The sequence below is a fragment of the Rhodamnia argentea genome, chromosome 11, assembly GCF_020921035.1.
Source record: "Rhodamnia argentea isolate NSW1041297 chromosome 11, ASM2092103v1, whole genome shotgun sequence".
Taxonomy (NCBI): Eukaryota; Viridiplantae; Streptophyta; class Magnoliopsida; order Myrtales; family Myrtaceae; genus Rhodamnia; species Rhodamnia argentea.
Genome location: NC_063160.1, coordinates 15,894,714 through 15,915,896, shown reverse-complemented (window position 1 = coordinate 15,915,896; position 21,183 = coordinate 15,894,714). Strand labels below are relative to the sequence as shown.

The following is a 21,183-nucleotide window of genomic DNA, read 5'->3' as shown; positions in this document are numbered from 1 at the left end:
AGCTCGCTTCTTTTCTCACATGATATATGGACAGTCGCTCAGCACTCCTGGGAGATTAGTTGAATGAGATCATCCAACTCGGATAGACCCAACTGAGGAAAGAAGAAATTTTCACATTTGACCTATGATTGTCACAGCCACAGGCATATCTGGTTTTGATCTATATTAGAGATGATGAAGAAGTCCCCTTTTGGCCCGACGGAGCACATGCTTGCTCTGCTCTCTGCCCACAAGTCACAGCCACAAGCAGTGGGCTCTGGATGCAAAGCTTGAGCAGAAACCTTCACCACCTCAGAACAAAGAGTGTTGGATGTTCTCCATGTGAAGATCCTCTTGCTCTCTTGAGTTGGCCAGCTCCCATTTAAAGTCTCTAGTTTCCCACCTGGGGGTGGGGGAGTTTGCATAGCTCATGCTGGCATCACCGTGGCTGATCTGATGTCGGCTTCTAAAATGTCCAGTTATGTCATCTCGACTAGCGACAGACACGTAAAAAAACCAACTGCCAGCCAAGCTATGCACCTCAAAGCAATACACAAGCCAAACCCAGACTGGTCTCTGTGTAATGCTTTGCTTTGCATAGCATTGCTCTGCTCTGTCTGAGTCGATCTGTTTTTTTCTCACCTCTTTTCCTCACTTGAGACAGGCATCACCGGTGCACGAGACAGCAATAGACAGGGTACGAATCATATGAACAATGGCAATAGACAGCAACAGACCAAGCGGCATCCTCCTTACATGTTGGACTTTAGATTACAATTAGGAAAAACAGATTAAACATTCTTCCATTAAACAATTTGGTAATGTTTACAGGTGCTCAGTATACGGACTATACCCGCCGATACAACAATTACCTACAGGGTACAACACGGGAACATGCAACTTCCCTAAGCCTGAACTTCACTTGGTCATTGGGCGAAAAACTGTGGGACAACTTCAAGGTAAAACATAGGAGAGAGTGGTTGAGCTAATACCTCGAACTCAGATTAGTAGAGAGAGGAAATAAAAGGCTCGTCTACATTGCAAAACTAAATAAATAATGTCATCACCTCCTATAGGGATTGGGCAGGGACTTTGGCGATCCTTCAAACAGATCCAAGATGAAATTCTCCAGGTCGTCCGCAGTATACTTGATGTGCCTGTCGCTTAGATGACCGCTATGCCTACCCACGAACGTTCGATACGCTTGGACTATCTTGAGGGATGTGGAGATGCGTAAATCTTCCCGCAGCTGAACGTCCGGGATCACCCAGGCTGTCTGAGCCTTGTATACCTCCTCGAAAGCGAGACTGAAGTTCCTTAACCTTTCTCTTAGAAGGGTCTGCGAGATGGAACCCGAACCCGAACTATGAAGCCCCTCCTCTCTAAGGAAGGAGAGTATGGAACTCCATGTCGATCTCTCATAGCTCAAAGCGTGCTGTTGGAACTTACCATTGTGCTTCCGAATCCAATCATCTCCGAAAACAAGCCTAAGCTCAGAATTTTTCACCTTTTCCGCCATGTAATGCACATTGTTCATCAGAAAAATATGCTGCAAAGCCGCATCTCTGTATAGATTGGATTTCTCATTGAGGTTTGATTCCAGAACCGAAGAAATGCCATGAAAATGGGGAGCCAGTTTGGGAAATCCGCATCCGGAAACCCCGCTCTTTTCATCCTCTATGGGTGAATTAGTTTCATGACAGAATGAATTGGAACCCTCTCCACCATGGTCGCTTAGAAGCAACTCGAGAGTCTCGCCATAATCAACGAGATTCTTCATGTAGTTCATCACGTAACGAGTCAGATGGTGGACCCCACCCCCGGGGAATGCAGTCGCTGATGCGTTTGAAGCGATGGCTTTCTTGAATTCGACGAAAGTCATCCTGATGCAGTTGCCTAGCCTCTGCAGGAGTTCATTATATTGAATTCTAATAAAGGACCCGGCATTATCTGGATATAGCTCATTGATGTCTGGTAAGAGCTTAGACATCACTTCATACATTTCAAGGAAGCAAAACAACTTCTCCGGTTCTTTCGAGCCTATAGATATAGCCTCCCCAAAATTCAGAAGTTGCAAAATTGCAGCCTTCGACGCCTCAATAAAGCAACTCAAATTCAGTGACACCTCTCCAAAAATTTGATCACTGAGCCATCTCTCACTCGCTAGATAAACCCGCACAAAGACTCTAATAGCTCGAACCCATTTCTTGATCTTGAAATTAAGAGTAGCCCATTCCATCCTAAGAACATCCTCGATGCAATGCTTCTCCATCTCAACGATGAAGAGACACTCATCTAGTGCATCCCTGCGAAGACCGACATAGGCCTGGGAACATTCATGTGCATAACCTGAGTTGCACATCAAATTCGCGATGCATCTGAGGTCAGGCAGTATTTCTGGATGAATCAGATCGATTATCGATTCCTCCGAGGTTCTGTTGAAGCTGTCTCTGCGGAGCGAGTCATCGAAGGAGGAAGAAAACGTCGAGCCTTCTTCTGCAGCATCCTCCTCACTTGAACGGAAGGATGTGTGCTCTGGCTCAACAGACCGTCTATTCTGAAGAAGCATATGCTTAAATTCATCCTCGAGCCTAACCATAGCTGTCTGAAGAACATCATGGGCATTCCTCAACATTTCATCCTTTTCAACCAACATATCCAGACATGAATTCTCTAGTCGTTCAATCAACTTCCGGGTTTCATCCACGGCATTCAGATACTGAAATGCTTCGTCTTGGCCCAAATCCCATATCATGGAGTGATCATTCTCCCACCTCATGATCTTCTCATGAATAACATTGAGATGCTCTTCTCTGCCCGCGACTTCCTCAATGTTCTTTTTCTTTTTCTCACTATCTACGGTAATGGTGGATAACTGAGCCCTCAAATGAACCAAAGCCTTTCTCTCTTCATCAGTTAGCTCTCTCTTTGACACCAAAGCCCTCGCAATTTGTTGCGCGGCAGCAATCAAGTTCCCTTCTCCTTCTGAATCCAAGGCACCACTCTCAAGATCATCCATATCCCCCAAAGAATCTCAAGAACCCTAGAAAATCACTATTCACCCAATAAAATAGCTGATCTTTAATCACCTACAAGTGGGGAGACTATGAAGATCCCAGATAAAATTAGAAACCCAACGCTAAAAACTCCTTGAATCTCATACTCACACCCTCTGGACTTGATCAAACTAATGACATAATCGAAGAAAACACTGACAACTTGGCTTCTCAGCCAGAACAAAAAAAGCCAACAATTCAAGATTGATAACAAGGAGACTCAGAAGAAGACGCTACTCTGGGTTTATTATTATTTTCAGAAGAACGCAAAAAGGGTTGAAAAAGAATCGGACGAGAGCTCAAGAACTTACCCTGGCGAGCTCAGAGGCGTCTCCTTTTCCAGCTCCGCGAGACGCAAGAACCGGAAAGAGAAGAGGGTATTGAGCATTAGAAGCGAAGGACGAACTTTTTCCCAACGAAGATCTGATCCTAGAGGCTAAAACGAAGCAGCAAAGCGCTGAGCAGTCAAACAGTTGGTGAAATATGGAGCTGATTAGAATAAGAATATATATACGGCAGGGGAAAAGATGACGACGGCGGAGACGATGTACGGAGGGAGCAGAGAAAAGAAAAGGACTGAAAACTGAAAGGAAGACTCCTTCCTTTCTCGGAAGCTCTGGAGGTCAGGCGGCTATTCCCATGGCGGATTCGTCGCCCCCTAAAACCCGACTAATAAGTAATATGTGCAATGATTTGATTATTATCGGAGTTTTTGCTGCGTTATCTTTTTGTTTTTCTTCTGTTGCTCCGCATCGTTTGGCAGGTTTGACTTCTCGGTCCACGCGGGGCAGTTGCAAGAGCCATCAGATTTTCGACTTTGTCGGGACATGTGCAGAAGAAAAACTCAAAAGAGTGAATTGCGCTTGCCACGAATCGCATTGCGCGGATATTAATTTCGAGTCTTCCGAGGAAACGATGCTCGTAATGTTTTCCCTTCGCAGCTTAAAAAGACCAGTCCCGCATCCGTGTGTCTCCATCTGCAGCGGGCTTGTGAGTCGCGCGAGATTCACGGCAGGGCTCGGCCATGGCGGTCGTGCCGAGATCATTTGACCTCGATCTAGTCTTAAGTTGGAGAAGGGATCGCCGCCAGCGTCAGACCTCAGGCCGATGCCGACAACCACCTTTGAAGGAGTGTGGCGAGCGCAAATACGGCGGTAAATCATGTCGGGACGAGACATGTAGTTTGAAAATCACCATAAGCAGTGAGGACGATGCTTGCGAAATATAACTTCAAAGGAAGTTTTCCTTGTAAAATCCGTAATCACACACGCTTTGTACGTCCCAAATTGATGAATTCACGGGGAAATCAATGTTTATCATGTCAAGATTCAGATTGAGTTATAAGCCTCATATTTAACCAAATTATAAAAATGCTTAATTAACAACTAAGGCTCCATTTGTTTTACGAAAAATAACTTTCCGGAAAGCATTTTTCGGATTTTTCGCCGTTTGATTCGTGGAAAATAAGCTAATTTAAGAAAACATTTTCCATCCATGAAAAAAATCTCTTCAAAAGTGAGGAAAATATTTTCCTTTTTTGAGAAGTGAACATCATTTTCCTTGCCATAGGAAAGGCAAGGCAGGAGCTCACCAGCCTCGATCAAGCTCGAGCTCGAACTCAAGCTTGTCCGGATCCGGCGAGCTCGAGGCTCGCCTAGATTTGGCGAGCAAAACCATAAGAAAAAAATTAAAAATTTATAAAATAAAAAAAAGGAGAAAAAATAAAAATTATTAAAAGCAGTTTAAGGAGGAATCTGATTTTTCATACCGAATGACAAAAAATATTTTTCGGGTCTTTTTCATAGTTTGATCAAACACCAGATAAACATTGTCATTTTTTTTGGAAAAATAATTCCACATAAAATATTTTTCCGAAAGCGTAGCACTTTTCGCGAAATAAACGGAGCCTAAGTAAGAGAAACTTGACAGACTCCATTAGCCATCGTTTCTCTTATAGAATAGAACTTAGTAAAAGTGAAAAGCAATTGAAGAAGAAGGTTGTGCCTTCAGTTCAGCCTTGTAGGTCCGACTCGAAGCACTGCATCTGCATGGTTGAGTTATGGTTGGCATGCAGAGGTGATCAATGCGAGAGCCCAGACCCGACTGGACACTTAAAGAGTCAGGTTTAATGCGCTGCCCAGGGGGATAACTATAACTAAAAATTTCTTAAAATCAGTTGCACGGACAGTAATTCAATCATAAATATTTTAATTTAACTAATTTAGTCTTAAATCTTTTGACGATTTGCCAATGTAATCTTTCCGGCTAATTTTGACCGGAAATCGCTAACGTGGATACTGGTGCTCCTACGTAGTTTTCATTCATTTGTTGTGATAATTTTTCTTTTTCTTTTTCTTTTCTTCTTTGATCGTGGTTGGCGACCCTTTCGCCGGATCTAAGTAGGCAAGGGCGCTGCGGCTCTCGCCGAGGCTGCGGACTTCCGGAGGGAAATAAGAAAAAATACTGAAAAATAAAAGATGAAAGTAAAGAAAAGGAAAAAAATGAAAAAAAAGTTAAGAAAAACTATTAAAAATTGCAAAAATTACATATGTCGGCTCCGGCCGTGCCGCTTAGAAAGACTAGTGCCCGCATCAACGATATTCTGGTAAATTAGCTAGAAGAACTAGGTTGACAAATCGTCAAATGGTTAAAGACTAAATCGACGAAATTGAAAAGTTTAAAATTAAAAATGGCACTCCTATGCATTTTTTGGTAATTTTTTTCCAATGAGTTGTATCTGAATTGTTTGTGCCAAATTGGTCCCAATCACATTGTACCAAACTTCAAAAGTTAAAAGGGCTAATTCCGTAAAAAAGCATTAACTTTAGGTCTAATGACAATTTTGGCCCGAACTTTTTTTCATCCCATGAAAAATCACCAACTTTAACTTTAAGTCCCAAATCCGACCGCCATTAATTTGGAACTAATTAAGTCTCGTTTAATGAAGAATTTGTATTGAGTTACATTAAGGGGTATCGCCATTGTCATGAATTAGAAAAAGTTTAGTCATTGAATGATCGATTTAGGCGATCAAGAAGTATTTGAGGCACTCGCACTATCTATGTTTGAAGAGGAGCCGGTGAAAACTCTTAATGTTTAGTATTTAGGAATTGAGTTAGTAAACATGATGCGTTTCGGGCTTTGGTGTATGCAGTAACTTCATGCTGATTTCTTCATTATTCAGCTACAATACTCTTCTCCAGTAAGTTTGTAAGATGAAGTAGATTAAATATGTGGTCACCAACAAAAGAAGGACACCGATTGCTAATGGTTGAGGCATTTTATCATCTAATTTTTTCTGTTTGTGCAACTTTTGAAGGCAAGCGAAGCTGCCAAAGATGTTGAAAATGATGCTTTCCTACTAAAAGGTATACATCTCTGAAAGCCGAAACAGGTCTGCACTTGTAGCAATTGAACGAGCCGCTAAAATATTTCCAGAAACAAGCGTGTTCAACAGGTTTGAAGATGAAATCTACAATAATGACGGCCGGATTTGGTACTTGAGTTAAAATTGGCGGTTTTTCATGGGATGAAAAAAAGTTCGGGCCAGAATCGTAATTGGACATAAAGTTGATGCTTTTTTATTAAACAAAAAAAAGTTTGGGCCAGAATCATCATTAGACCTAAAGTTGGTGTTTTTTTTTTAGGGAATTAGCCCAAAGTTAAAATAGCATTGTCCAAGCCAGCCCAAAAGCACCCTCCCATGCCTATGTGGCCCGATGGGCCTTGGGTGCTAATGGCAGGCACGGCCCATTCCACAGTCAGACAAGTTGAGCCAGAACACCAAATTTGACCGTTAGAAAATAGTCCCTCTCTTCCTCATCCTCAAACGGTAACAGCCCCACGATCTCCCTTGTCTCTCTGCTCAAATACAACCCCCCTCACAAACTGTCCCCACACACACACATCATTCAATTCAACGCCTTCTCTCTCTCTCTCTCTCTCTCCGGTGGCTTGGACATCGGCTGCTTACGGCGATAGAAGACTTAAGAGTCCCTGATGGAGCAGCAGCAGGTGGTTGATTCGCCGGTTAGTGTCGCGGTCCTATCGGAGAACAACAGCAAGAGCAACACCAGCTTGGAGCACAAGTGCACGACCACAACTCCCCCTCCGAAACCCCCGCAATCACAAGAAAGTTGCCGGATTTCTCGGGTCCCCGGCGAGCTGCGCAGACCCTGCACGCCGGATCGCCTCAAAGTCCCCAAGGCTTTCAAGTACCCTGAAAGGTATCGGATCAAGGGTTTGCCTGCCCCCGCTCTCTCGTGTTAGCAATTTGCATCAAGTTCTGATTTTGACTTTGATTTTTATTTTGCTTTTTATTTTCCTCTTCGGTAGTTTCCGTTTGAACTGGTTTGTGCATCTTTCACGTGAAGGTATCGCAGCCCAACTGATCTGATGGTGTCTCCCGTCACAAAAGGCCTCCTCGCCCGAAGCAGAAAAGGTGGCATCGTCTTGCCGCCTAGTAAAGATCAGCTCAAGGTATCCTTAACTTCTCAATTGCATCGTCGCTTACCAAACATGGTCTTGCTTGCTTAGGGTCTTGTTTTTCGCTATATGTAATTTCTTGGGACTCTTATGGTCTTAGAATCCAATTTTGCCAAATTTGCAGGTTCCCGGCTCGCTGGTTCCAGATGCGGGTCTCTTTCATTAACTCCGAACTGAAGGATTATGCGACTCGGCACGTCTTACCCGATATAACATGAGATCCAATAGCCTGCACCGCTGGTGATGCAGAAAAAGTCTTCTGGGATTTTGCGGGAAAGCTCAACTTGTTTTTACTTTCGACTGATGTACCATCTGATTGTAATATTCTTTTGGTATAAGACGATTCTCTGTAAACATTACGCAATGTCTCGTGGAAATTAATGTTCTGTTACTGCTTAATTGTGTTCAGCGCACTCTTCTGATATACTCTTAAGAACAAGAAAGGAGTTAACAATGCAAATGGCTTCTTATTTAATGTCGCTCCGATTGACTTCTTCCATTCGATGAAGTATCAAAGTAATTCACCGCAGACCGATACAAGTACTTTGTGTATCTGAGAAATACAGCGGAGCACACTAATTTATGTTCTGGCCATTGCTTCGGTCACTCTAGGCGGACCTCGTACCATTGGATTGAGCCCACATCGCCATCTATTTCGAGCTCACAGACAGAGCTCACAAGGTAGGAGACGGCATCGTCAAGAGTTTCGTATTGAGCGAGGTCAGGAGGGAGAGATTTGCGTGGCCAGTTCTCCAGCCAATCTTTGAGCTTGGCCTTTAGCTCTTCTTCGGACACGAATCTCTCTTCTTGTCCCGGTTCCAGTAGCACGTAAGTCTCGGTGCGCTGATAGGCCCGTCTCCGCCTGATTGCAAATATCTGAGCATAATAAAGACAGATATCACATTGGACGACAATTCCTTGAAGTTCGATCATTGTTTATGGAGAAGAAACATAATTAAGCAACTTGACTAAGAAAAAAGAAGACTTCTTTTCCTGTAGGAATGAAACAATAAGAAGCAGATCCCGGATGCTTTCGCCTAATCGACAAAGAACGACATACAGATGCACATGTACCTTCTCTATGTTCTTCAGATGGTTCTTCGTCTTGTGCAGTTTGAGGCGTTCGGAGGGATGGGAGAACTGAACGGCACCTACGGAATTTGCTTCGATAAAAGAGGTCCTCATTTTACTCCTCGAAGTAGTTTCGCCTGCAACAAAGCAAAGCCCGGAAATAAGAACAATCACTCTATCAGTGATTACACAGTAGCCAATGAGATATAATCTTCTCAGTCAATCATATTCGATCCCATTCTACCTTGTTGCAATGTCTATACTATGTAAATCCCACAGTTGTTGAGCTCTTTAACTAATGCCCTCGTTGTTGAAAAGAAGAAATCTTGCTTATTGGCATCTTCATGTCTTTTATTCGTGAAGACGGTATCAAATCGATCAGCTAGTTCTTCTCATTCCTACTACAGATTTAGCATTGAAGAGTTGTCTTCGGTTACTCTCTCATAAAAAGGCTAACACCTCCTGTGCATCATTTTCAGACTGCCACTCAGTAAATATCCAAGGAAAAAACAATCGGCATCTCGGTCCGAAACCCTGATCCTATCATGAACGAAAACTTCTAATCCTCAGAGTCCAGCTCCAGAATCATGTGAAGTCCGGGAATTTGAAAAGACGGTAGTTTTGAGAGATGCCGGGGACTTGTGAAGCCCCGAGACTAGGGACAAGAAAAAGGAAAAAAGAGAAGAGCTTAGCTTACCGCTCAGGTTCCATGCCGCGGCGCGTTGAATCTGCATCTGTAAGGCTCGTTCCATTGATGTCGTGTGTAATCTTCAACTGCAAACCGATAGCTTAGTGTTTGAGGCAGAGGTGTTCTTTGCTGGATAATGTTTATGAACCGGGCCTTTCTTGTCCTTACATAGGTAGGTGTCCTATCCCCGAAATTTCACTGTTATGTTTCATTGAGGGCTCTTCTTCAAATATTTGGCTCGTTCTAACAAAGCAACTTAACCACAACTCCAATGAGTTACATAGTCTTATAAAAGAGTCGGCGAATTCAATAGAAATTAATGAGTTATTAATAACTAGTAAGTCGAAATCATTCAGATAAACATTACTAAGGTTGTTTTGCGGAAATTTTTTTTCTTATTTTTCGGAGTTTGGTTCGCTTAGGAAAATGAGCCTACGAAAAATGTTTTTCGTATGCTTAAATTCAGTAAAATGATTTAATCTTTAAAAAATCAAAAATCACTTTTCCAAATATGACTAAGTATCGGTGATGGACCGAAACTCTATGCTTAGATAGGTATCCCATCGTATTTTCGGGTCTTCGGCATCAAAGGCCAAGTCTATCGAGGCCGGGCCCGAGTCTACAAAGGTCGTGCTCCAATCCTCGACACTCAAGCTCGGGTCTCTAGTGCTCGAGCCAAGGAATATCGAGGTCGAGGCCCGGGATCGTGGTGACCATGCTTGGGGTCCATCGAGGCCGGGCTCGAGACACCGATGCCCACATTCGGGTCCATCGAGGCCGGGCTCGGTACCCGGGCGCTCGCGCCACAATCCATCAAGGCTTAGCCTAGGTCACAGGTGCTCGTGCCCCCGATCCCTAGCTCCCAAGTGGGGTCCATCGAGGCCGATCTCGGGACCCAGGTGCCTGTACCAAGTTCCCTTGTTGCCCATGTGGGACCTTGGTGCCTGCACCAAATTTCCTTGTTGCCCACGTGCAAGTTACTAGCATCCTAATAGTGCATGTCTATCTTAGGAAGATTAAATCAGATTTTTCATTCCAAACGACGGAAATTATTTTCCAATACATTTTCAGGGCCAAACACCGAAAAAATATTGTCATTCTCCTGAAAAATGACTTCCCCTATAAGAACGTTATCTTTCGCGAAGCAAACAGAACCTAATAGCTCAAATAAGAGTTCGTAAGTCGAGACGAAGATACTAACTTCACTTGGAAAAATGGGTAGCCCATTCCATTTGAGGTCCATAATGTCGCGTAAGAGCTGGAACCTTTAGCACAATCTCAAGTTACGCTGATCAAAGTGGGGTAACTCAATAATACTGTTAGTTATTTGTAAAACGACCAAACAAAGTTAGAAAATTTTAGTGACAACTTATTATACAAGCAATTTGTCGAGTCATTTCTTTATCAATCATATTTAAAACTCATCAACACACCTAGAAACTTACCGACACGAATTTTTTTTTTTTATCCTTTTGCCGTTCGTGCTCGTCCAACGTTGTATGAACAAACAGGTTTTCTGCGACCAATTTTGTTTGCCCTCACTCCTTAAAAAAACATCCTTTTTTCCTCAATTTCGAGCCTAAAAAGGTCAAAGTGGAAGTCCCAAGCCTTCGTGTTAGGTTTTGCTGCTGAACTGTAAAAACGCGAGCTCAGTTTGAAAAACGGTTAATGCGGTTACGATTTCTCTTCTCGCCTAGGAAGAAATCCTCTCTCTCTCTCTCTCTCCCTCGCTCGCTCTCTTTCCGGCGCGAACTGAAGAAACACCCACCGAAATCGTCTCCGCGCCTTCCTTTTTCTTTCTTTAACTCGCTCTTCTCTTTCCCCCCTTCTTATTACCATCAAGCTGTCAAACCCCTTGTTGTCCCCCTCCCCCTCCTCCTTCCTGCTCCAATTCACCATCCCCTTCTCGTACTCCTTCTAGCCGATCGCGGCACTCGAGATCCCCTTGTGACCCGATTCGGGCGATTCCCCCGTGGAAACTCGGCCCGTCTCGATTTGATTTCATCAGCTGGAGCTTTGTCTTCTGGTACGTTGCCTCCTCTTCTTGCTGATTTGATTGAATGCGTAGTCATTAAGATCGCGTCGTTTCGTGGATCGAGCCAATATCATTAGGTGAGTGATTAAGCATGGCAAGGGCGATATGCATGACGGGTCTCGAGTTTTTACTGTGTTCCTGTGCGCTGCGCTGCTTATAAAGAATTTTTGCGTCCTATTAAGCAATTCTCAATTGCGAAGATTCTGCATTCTTCGTATGAAGTTCCGGTTCGCAAAGGGTTCCGATGGTTATGTAGTGGATCTTACCATAAGCCAAATCTCCTCGGAATGAACTTCGTCTGGTCCCGAAGTCGAAATATGTGTATCCGAAGTTGTTTATGTGCTTGTTAAGCCACCATCTCCCTGATCCTTATCGTTAGAACCATGCTAGTGATTGAATTATTTGCTGTGATTCCGAAAAATGATTCGGCTTGATCGGTCTGCGTAGCTTAACTTAACCCTTCAATGGCTCAGTGTAGGACCTCCGTGGGCTTTGGCATCTTGAGATCATTCATCCTATGGATAGAGAGGCTGAGAAGGAAAGTGGTAAGCACTTGAAGGTTCATTTTGACGACACCTGCAATGAAACACATACGCTACCGAGAAAAAAAGCCTCTCCTTCTTCTTCCTCTTCTTCATTGGAGCCCGACTCTTTGTCGGATTCAACCCTCACCGATCGAGATGAGAGTGATTCCTTGCCGAAATCGAATCGTTCTTCGCAAGATCTCGAAGGACTCTTCCCATCAGAGAGTTATGCTCAAGCTCCAATCTCGAGCACACATGGCGAGATCACCTCTCCGCTTCCCTTGAGTTACATGGCAGGACGACCTGCTGGCTATGACCCGAATAGGATTCCAGCAGCTGTCTTTAGTAGCAAGCCGGCGAACCCGACGGACTGGAGTGTCGCTTCTAATGAATCCTTGTTTAGCATTCACATGGGAAACAACAGCTTCTCTAGGGATCAGGCTTTCTTGCTGTATAAGTCGGGTGAATTAACCAAGCTCGATGAGGTGTTCAGCGTCCCAACCGCCCTGCCCCCTGTGGCAGAGGCTGTGGGGCCTCAGCAGGAAAGCCCGAGATCATCGTCCGTGAACCAGATTGCTGATTTAGCGAAGCCATCACCCCAAATAACTGAATTACTCCCCGACGAAGCGTCTCCCAGATCCAGCAACGTAGATATCAAGAAAGGTGAAGATGACAATGCCAAGGAAAAGATGCAACCTACTGAGCATGTCCGAAATTCCACGAGCATGTCTACTCGGTCTGACGGGAGCGGCACGAGCACCGCTTCCTTTGCATTCCCAATGTAAGCGGCAATCCCATTTAGTTTTGGTTTCTTTCTGTCAGTCATAGTCGAATTAGTCTGAGATCGATCGGTAACCAGTAGCGTTTAGTGCATCAGGTAGTTCATTCTCCATAGAGCAATTGGATTTACTGTTTCATTCCCTTTCTTATGCATAAGGTGTCAGTTTTTCACTTTTTTTTTTTTTATCAGACATGTGAGCAAATAGGTTTGTTTCTCTTCATGTCCACTAGTGTTTTTTAAACCTGCCCGAAGCCTAACGATTGGACTTTGTTCGGGTCAGACTGGGAGGGACGTCAGAAGGAAAGAAGCCCTCGATGAAGGAGGGATCGAAGAACGAACACTCGTCGGAGTTATTGCCGGAGCAATCTCAGCGAAGGCAAGCGACAACAGGGAGGACTACTTTGACCAACTGGTTCTCTTGCTTCTCTTGCTGTTCGTTCCGCTGTTCGATCTCTCTCAAGCCGAAGTAAGACACGTCACGCAGTCGTCTCCCGGTGCCTGTCCGTTTCATCAATCCAACTGAGAGTTTAAGGCGCCTCTCTTCCCTTTAGATTCTATAACAGGCCGGCATTATATGCATGCTGCTATCAAGCATTGCCGATCTAGCTAACGATATCTTACCATGTGCATTCTGCTTAGCTTTGGTCGGTTTGCACACCTGCATCATGTGTATTAACTCGGATTATAGAGAGAAAGACAGATGGTAATTAGGAGTAGCGGTTACGAATCTCGTGTGAGTTTCGGAGAAGATGATTATATATGTAAAAGGAGATCATTCTCGCAACCTCTCAACTCATTTTCCCGAGTTCTCCCCTTGCAATCGAATGTGGTTCGATCTGGTGCATGATATTCCAATTTTGTTACATCACTTTATGTTCTGAACAATTGGTCATCGACAGAAGCAACGTAATGAGCTCAAAGGCAACGGAAGTCCATATACAAAAAACGATGCCGTCGCATTATCTGATGCGCCGGTGTAACCCAATTCCTGTCGAGTTTCCAAAAGCTAGAGAACGTGCAAAGATCTATGTGTGACTCTCGGTGCGAAAACTCCTCCAAGATTAACTCGAACGCCAAATTGATCTTGCCAAGAGTCGCTAGAACAGAATAAAAGCATGCCCACACGCGCACAATTTTGTCTAGGATGTACGGCCTTGATTGATGTAATATTATGTTGGTTTTAACACGTCCAGAACCGGGACTAATTCGGACGACTCGCCGCGAGTTAGCTGTAGACATTCTAACTGCACATGCTTCCACAAGAGTCTTCAAAGTTAATGCTGCCAGATACGTGCCAAGCATAGTATTGGTGAGAACCAGCTGATGAAGCATATAAATACACAAGAACTTCTGTATCCCATGAAAAATGGATAGGCGGAAAGAAACACGAAAGCTCAAACTATCACGATTTGCCGACCACCTTCGGAACTGGCGGTGCAACCAAGCGCAAACTCGCTCTAACATCGGACCGCCTACCTCAGACCGACATCGCCCATCGCTCAGGAGCATCAGCCCGTGAATCGGATGACCAACTTCTGCAATGCTAACCATAGTTAAGACATACTGTAACCCTGTCCTGTTCCCTAGAGTCTAGATATTAGCTTCCCCAGGTCATGCTCTTCCGGTTCTCATTTGTATATCCCATGTGAACAACATGGTACGCGCAGATCGCTCTGATGAGATAACATTTGAAGTAATTAGCTGATTTGATTAGGTTTAGTGGTGGAGGCTTTACTTAATGGAACACACACAAATCAAGAATATAAAACTCGGTTTCAACAGAGGACTCCCACTGGTTTTCTTGGATATAGAGAACAGGAACGTACTTCCCCTGGTGGATTTGGAATTCTTTTGAAAGATATGCCGCAACCAATCCGGATCCGTCGCGACCCATCAGTCATTTCTTTGAGATGAATTAGACAGATCGGTTTCGGCGCGCATTAGTACCCACGGCGTTCGGTACACGACGGAACGACTCGGGCATGTCCTAATTTTCATCGACGCTTGGGATGATAGCAACCAAGAATTGAGGATAGGTGGAGGGGCCTAACGGGGGAGACCGCCGCAGTCCGAGTCGCGATCCCTCGATGCTTTATGAAATGTCTCGTCCAATAATTTATCAGAGTTTCGCATGAAATTGCCAGACATCTCGCCATTTTAAAACTAATCGCGAGTCTTTTTCCTTAATATTTTTTTTCTAATCATATGTACTTTTTTTTTTTTTTTGGAAATTGTCGGATAAATGAACAGATAATTCAGATTGCCAACTTGGATTCCTCGGTGGTGCGATGTGTTTTGACTGTTGGGCTTCGGAGGAATCTCCCGACCAACCACATCGAGGCCTCGTTGGTTTGACGGGTCCGACGTGTTGATTGGCCCGGCAATTGACGTGACATTAATTAACCCTTCAAACGTAAGAACAAATCAAAAAAGGCAAAAGAAGCTTCGAATCATGACCAAATTTCGTTCCACCACAAAAAAAAAAAAAAAACAAGAGACCAAATTTTGGATAATTCATCAACTTGCTTTTTCTCCACCAAGAAAAATCAAAACCCTTTTCTTCCGCACGTTCACAGTGCTGATTAGTCACTTCCTCGAAAACTAACGAATCGAGAATCGCGGTGTTCTTTCGATCAATTTCTTAGCAAGTGGCTTCAAGGACGTTAATAAATTGTCGAATTCTTAATTGAAAATATATCAATCTCACCTTCTTCACTTGACACCGGAAAGAAAAGTCTCACTTCACGTTTTTCATGAAATCGCTTGATGCTCAATAACAAACTCGACTCCTATAGTCATTGCCATTTGCTGCATGTAGTTGTAGCCGCCATCGATAATTAACTCGTTTCCATAAGTGCATATTTTTTGGGAATTCGCTTTTCGGAGCAAGAAACTTCCGAGAAAAGTATGAAACCCCGCCACGACCTTTATCTTGCAAAATAGTTTTCATAAAAGTTCGCTAGTGATTTACATTTTCATCGAAAAATGTGTTTCCGTTTATTCACTTTTTTTTTAGTAGTCATGACTCTTTCTATGTGAATCACTCAACATTTCGCATATTTATAGGATTTATTCTGAATATTACCCTTCTCATCGACATCAAATAATTGCTAATTTCTGAAGACGTCGCCATCCGACTACCGGGATTATATTGGGACAAAAGGCATGCAGATTAAAGAGTGTACAGGTTGTCGAAGAAGACGAAGCATTTCAAACAAGTGTCCAAACATGATAATCTTTGTAGGAAAATTTTTTTATGAAACACAATTAATCGAGCCAATTAGTATGTTTAAGTGTTAATTATTTCTCTTTTTTTTTTTCTCAAAAAAAAAAAAAGGAAGAAAGGGAGAGAGAAAAAGGTGTGAGAAGAGAACGACCCACACTATGGTATTTCCACTGGGCCCCAGCCCCACTCAAAACGACAAAACCCCCGCATCGACATCTATGAAAAACGCAGAGGACACGCAAAATTATTGGCTACTGCTTTTTGCGCACAAAAAAAAAAAAAAAAACAGAAAAAGAAGAAGAAGAAGAAGAAAAAGGAAACAGTGAAGACGAGGAAGAAGAAGAAGAAGAAGAACAACAACAACAACAGCAACAACGAAGAAGAATGAAGCGCAGCCTAAATCAAAGCTTCCACATACGCGTTTTCTCGGAGACCACACCAGTTGGACTCTCCCCATGACGGAAATTAGGGTTTTCTCTCTCTTCTTCGCCCGTCGCTGAAAAGGAAGGGCTCTTCCCGAACCGACACAGACGCAAAAAGGCTCGAGCTTTTCAGGTCTTGGACACCCTTTTGGGTGTTTGGAGATGGGTTCCTCCGCTTTCCGATTGCTACCGGTCATCGCCGTCAAGCCCACTTTCTTCCTGTTCTTGGCTTTCTCCTTCGTCGCCGTTCGGGGTGATTCCGACGAATCGGTCCTCCTCCAGCTCAAGAACTCGTTCCCCGACCCGTCGGGGCTCCTCTCCGGCTGGAATTCGAGCTCGGGCGCGTCCAGCCACTGTGATTGGTTTGGCGTCTCCTGTGACCTTGATTCTAGGGTTTCGTCTCTCAACATCACTGGAAACGGCGGCCCAGGTGAGGGAAGCTTGTTCCTTTGTGCTGATTCTGCTCAGTTCCCTCTTTATGCGCTTGGAGTTAGGAGAAATTGTTTGGGAAGTGGTGGGAAATTGGAAGGGAAATTGTCGCCCTTGATTGCTAAGTTTGCCGAGCTCAGGGTTTTGGCACTTCCTTTTAATGGACTGTATGGTGAATTGCCTGCTGAAATCTGGGGAATGGAGAAGTTGGAGGTCCTTGATTTGGAGGGGAACTCGTTTAGGGGATCTTTGCCAGCTCAGTTTGTTGGCATGAAGAATCTGCGCGTGCTCAATCTTGGGTTTAACCAGTTTTCGGGTGAACTGTCCATGTCGGTATCGAATTTTGCCGATTTGGAGGTTTTGAATTTAGCTGGAAATTCTTTGAATGGAAGCATACCTGGATTTGTTAGTCGGGTGAGGGCTGTGTATCTGTCATTTAATCAGTTCACTGGCTCCCTTCCCAGCGAGATTGGGAATGATTGCAGCAAACTGGAGCATTTGGATTTGTCAGGTAATTTCTTGGGCGGTGAAATTCCAAGTGGCATTGGGAGTTGTGCAGAGTTGAGGTCACTTTTAGTATACTCCAATATGTTGGAGGAGGTCATTCCAGCTGCAATTGGGCAGCTCAAGAAGCTCGAAGTGTTAGATCTTTCGAGGAACATTCTCAGCGGTTCAATACCTGTTGAGCTGGGAAACTGCAGTAATCTATCTGTGCTCGTGCTTTCGAATTTGCTCGATCCACTTCAAGACAAGAATACTGCAGAAAGGAGTGTCTTATCAAGATTTCATCCGATGAACGACGAGTATAATTACTTCCAAGGTGAAGTTCCTGAGGGAATCACAAAACTACCCAAGCTCAGCATATTGTGGGCACCGAGGACAAACCTGGAGGGTAGGATTCCCACTGACTGGGCCACTTGTGACAACTTGGAAATGGTCAATTTGGCTAAGAATTACCTTACTGGAGGGGTACCACAACAATTTAGGTACTGCAAGAAGTTGGTTTTCCTTGACCTGAGCTCAAACAAGTTGAATGGGCAGCTTTCTGAAGAAATTCAGGTTCCGTGTATGGCTGTGTTTGATGTCAGCGAAAATGCCCTGTCTGGTTCGATACCCAGATTCCATAATAGCAGCTGTCTTTCTATTTCTCCCACCAATGGATATGCTTCCGATGTCATCAACTGGCCAACTGGATATTTGTCATCCATTGCATATAGAGCTCATGGTGGTCTATCTTTACCATCAGTTCCAGCAGATGGTGGTTTTGTCATATATCACAATTTTGGGCGCAATAACTTCACTGGAACATTGAGCTCAATGCCGATTATCCCTAGAAGACTGCGTGCTCAAATGATTTATGCCCTTTTTGCTGGTGAGAACAGTCTGTCTGGACCATTTCCGGAAAATATATTTGAAAACTGTCAAAACTTGGACGTAATTGCCATCAACATCAGTTACAACAAAGTCTCTGCTCCGATTCCGTCTGGCATGGGTAAGATGTGCCGATCGCTCATTCTTTTGGATGCATCCGGGAATCAAATTACCGGTTTTATTCCCCCAAGTCTCGGAGGGCTGGTTTCTCTTGTCGGGTTAAATCTTGGGTGGAATTCATTGCAAGGACAGGTCCCATCCAGTCTAGGCCAGGTCAACGGTCTGAAATATCTTTCTTTGGCTGGTAATAATCTTACTGGCTCCATCCCACCCAGCTTGGGGCAGCTTCAGTTCTTAGAAGTGCTGGATCTCTCATCAAACTCCCTCTCTGGTGAAATACCCAATGACATTGTGAAATTAAAGAATCTGACTGTTCTTCTGCTCAATAACAATAAGCTCTCCGGGCAACTCCCATCAGGTTTGATGAATGCGACAGCACTCACTTCATTCAATGTGTCATTCAACGACTTGTCTGGGCCTCTTCGCTTAAATGACAATTTGATGAAGTGCAGTAATGTTATTGGGAACCATTTTAGCCAGCCTTGCCCACTAGGGCCATCAACAGATTTGCCGATGGTGGGTAGTTTCGCAAATTATGCAGCTTCGCCATCAGGTGGTCAACCACCAAGTTCTAGAAATCATGGTTTTAATGCAGTAGAAATAGCATCTATAGCTTCTGCTTCGGCGATTGTTTCCGTGCTGCTGGCTTTGATTGGCCTATATATTTACACAAGGAAGTGGAAACAAGGAAAATCAAATTGCAGCATTGTCAAGAAGGAACTGTCTGTTTTCATAGATATTGGGATCACATTAACATTTGAGAATGTCGTGCAGGCCACAGGGAATTTCAATGCAAGCAATTGCATCGGTAGTGGTGGTTTTGGAGCTACATACAAGGCCGAGATTTCGCCAGGGGTATTGTTGGCAATAAAGAGGCTGGCGGTAGGCCGTTTTCAGGGCTTTCAACAGTTTCATGCGGAGATTAAGACCTTGGCACGGCATCACCATCGGAATCTGGTTACTTTGATTGGTTATCATGCCAGCGAGACTGAGATGTTCCTTATTTACAAGTATTTGCCTGGTGGTAATCTGGAGAAATTCATAAAAGAAAGGTCGACGAGGCCTGTGGATTGGAGGGTACTTCACAAGATTGCTTTAGATGTGGCTCGTGCACTTTCCTACCTGCACAACGAATGTGTATCCCGAATCCTCCACCGCGACGTCAAGCCTAGCAACATCTTGCTAGATGATGATTACAATGCGTACTTGTCTGATTTTGGGTTGGCTCGGCTACTAGGAACTTCAGAAACCCATGCCACTACTGGTGTGGCAGGGACCTTTGGTTATGTGGCCCCCGAGTATGCGATGACATGCCGTGTCTCTGATAAGGCCGACGTGTACAGTTACGGCGTAGTACTTCTTGAGTTGCTCTCGGACAAGAAGGCTTTAGACCCCTCATTCTCCTCATATGGGAATGGTTTCAACATTGTCCAATGGGCATGCATGCTTCTGCGACAGGGTCGTGCCAAGGAGTTCTTCACTGCAGGCTTGTGGGACGTGGGCCCCCACGATGATCTGGTGGCCGTTCTACACTTGGCAGTAGTTTGCACTGTCGATTCTCTTTCTACTAGGCCCACGATGAAGCAAGTTGTACATCGGCTGAAACAGCTTCAGCCTCCTTCTTTTTAGATCTCCCTCGCGTAAGTTTTCTGGGAAATAGCGGTTTATAGGAAGTGAGCCAAAGGCTGCGGTGTAATTTATCTGCAATTGTCGGTTTTTTCACTCGGTTGGTCGGACGCCCCTTAGGTTGAGAATTTCTATTACTATAGATGTTGTACCATAGTTGTGATGGCTCCCTTATTCCATGGGAATTCTTCGGTGTCGGGGCATTTTATGATGAAGCTGCAGAAGAGTGCAGATATTCTTTTCCGCGTCTTACACAAGTATTTTTAGGTTTTGTTTTTCTAGGTTCAGCTGTTGTAATAAAACTGTAGAAATTAGACTCCTGTCCCTTTGTATAAAATGATCATTCTTTATAATGGCTGCTTCAGTTTTCAACATTGCAACCATCTGATTCCTGAACAAGCATTTTGGTGCTTTCTGGTTTATGTTCTCCATTGGATTTTGCTGGTTTTCTGCTGCGAGCACTGATTACAGAGCTGGGAATTTCGTCTTCCATTTTATAAAGTGTAGCAGTCCTCTGTGTTTTTTTTTTTTTTGGGTCAAGCAGTCCTCTGTGTTACCTTTAGCATTTAGCTCAGGAGTGTGACAGTGAAGGACCAAGACTGTTGCGTTCGTTTGTTGCTGCATTTTTCTGTGAACAAAAACTCTGCAACAAGACGGTCGTTTTCTTGGTGAGTTTCAGCACATTTAGTCACATCCCAATACATGACTTGAATAGCCAGCAGTGAACAGTATGCAGTCCTCAATTCAAGAAGTCAACATGGGCCTTTGGGGTTTTGGTGGCCCAAAAATTTGCAGCATGGTAGAACCATGATAACCGGAATCGAAAACACCGCGTTCTTCCCGAATATACGCTGCGACCCCGATCACTTCATCTCGAAACCCCCCAGTCATCTCAGTTCTCGACCCCTTTAATCGCCTTTCGGGATTCGACCCTTCATGGCAAATTAGCTGCTCGCTTGGCTTGTCTTCTTCATTTCCCAAACCTACGAAGAAGAACAAAACTTTCCCCAAGACTCCCCGTTCGCTCAGCTCACCACGGACGTAGGTCAACATGTCCTGGTGCGAATGTGTGGCTACACATGATCTACGTAGCTCGTACACACACGCATTGCTTGGAGGATGAATCACGGCACACCTTCCGCACGCTCCACAGCCACGAGCAACGATTCCCGGAAGATATTCTCCTTTCCGAGTTCCGTACGTCGACAAAGTTTGACAATTCAGGCACAAGGCAGAGTGGTGAACAGAGAGCAGAGACGAGAAAAAAAAGGCAATCATGAATCGCAACATCTCTTTCACGCGCCATCTTTTCTAGTAATTCACGAAAACTTTTTGATGTTGGCCTGCTGGGCATAGGATTGCCCCTCCAA

At 44.2% G+C, this 21,183-nt stretch overlaps 5 protein-coding genes across 6 annotated transcripts; 3 read left to right on the top strand and 2 right to left on the bottom strand.

Annotated features, from left to right (window-relative positions):
• Nucleotides 1-756: 756 nt before the first annotated feature.
• On the bottom strand, nt 757-3,696 carry LOC115753423 (exocyst complex component EXO70E2). Its single transcript, XM_030692027.2, has 2 exons — nt 3,347-3,696; nt 757-3,068 (listed from the first exon to the last, which is right to left on the bottom strand). Exon 2 carries the CDS (start codon nt 2,996-2,998, stop codon nt 1,043-1,045), a length of 1,956 nt encoding a protein of 651 aa, XP_030547887.1. The 5' UTR covers nt 2,999-3,068; nt 3,347-3,696; the 3' UTR covers nt 757-1,042.
• Nucleotides 3,697-6,903: 3,207 nt separating this feature from the next.
• On the top strand, nt 6,904-7,919 carry LOC115753474. Of its 2 annotated transcripts, none has more exons than XM_030692100.2 (3): nt 6,904-7,261; nt 7,418-7,514; nt 7,645-7,919. In XM_030692100.2, the coding sequence occupies exons 1-3, from the start codon at nt 7,035-7,037 to the stop codon at nt 7,684-7,686; spliced, it is 366 nt and encodes a 121-aa protein (XP_030547960.1). In that variant the 5' UTR covers nt 6,904-7,034; the 3' UTR covers nt 7,687-7,919. The 2 variants fall into 2 exon arrangements, with proteins under 2 accessions (XP_030547960.1, XP_030547959.1); XM_030692099.2 differs by having other exon boundaries at nt 6,918-7,261; nt 7,409-7,514.
• A 52-nt stretch (nt 7,920-7,971) lies between these two features.
• On the bottom strand, nt 7,972-9,441 carry LOC115753472 (protein CHLORORESPIRATORY REDUCTION 7, chloroplastic). Its single transcript, XM_030692097.2, has 3 exons — nt 9,289-9,441; nt 8,595-8,728; nt 7,972-8,396 (listed from the first exon to the last, which is right to left on the bottom strand). The coding sequence occupies exons 1-3, from the start codon at nt 9,341-9,343 to the stop codon at nt 8,124-8,126; spliced, it is 462 nt and encodes a 153-aa protein (XP_030547957.1). The 5' UTR covers nt 9,344-9,441; the 3' UTR covers nt 7,972-8,123.
• A 1,571-nt stretch (nt 9,442-11,012) lies between these two features.
• On the top strand, nt 11,013-16,233 carry LOC115753428. Its single transcript, XM_030692033.2, has 5 exons — nt 11,013-11,305; nt 11,788-12,619; nt 12,900-13,085; nt 13,519-13,648; nt 16,141-16,233. Exons 2-5 carry the CDS (start codon nt 11,832-11,834, stop codon nt 16,231-16,233), a joined length of 1,197 nt encoding a protein of 398 aa, XP_030547893.2. The 5' UTR covers nt 11,013-11,305; nt 11,788-11,831.
• Nucleotides 16,225-20,166, top strand: LOC115753422 (LRR receptor-like serine/threonine-protein kinase RPK2). Its single transcript, XM_030692026.2, has one exon. The coding sequence runs from the start codon at nt 16,430-16,432 to the stop codon at nt 19,814-19,816; it is 3,387 nt and encodes a 1,128-aa protein (XP_030547886.1). The 5' UTR covers nt 16,225-16,429; the 3' UTR covers nt 19,817-20,166.
• Nucleotides 20,167-21,183: the final 1,017 nt, after the last annotated feature.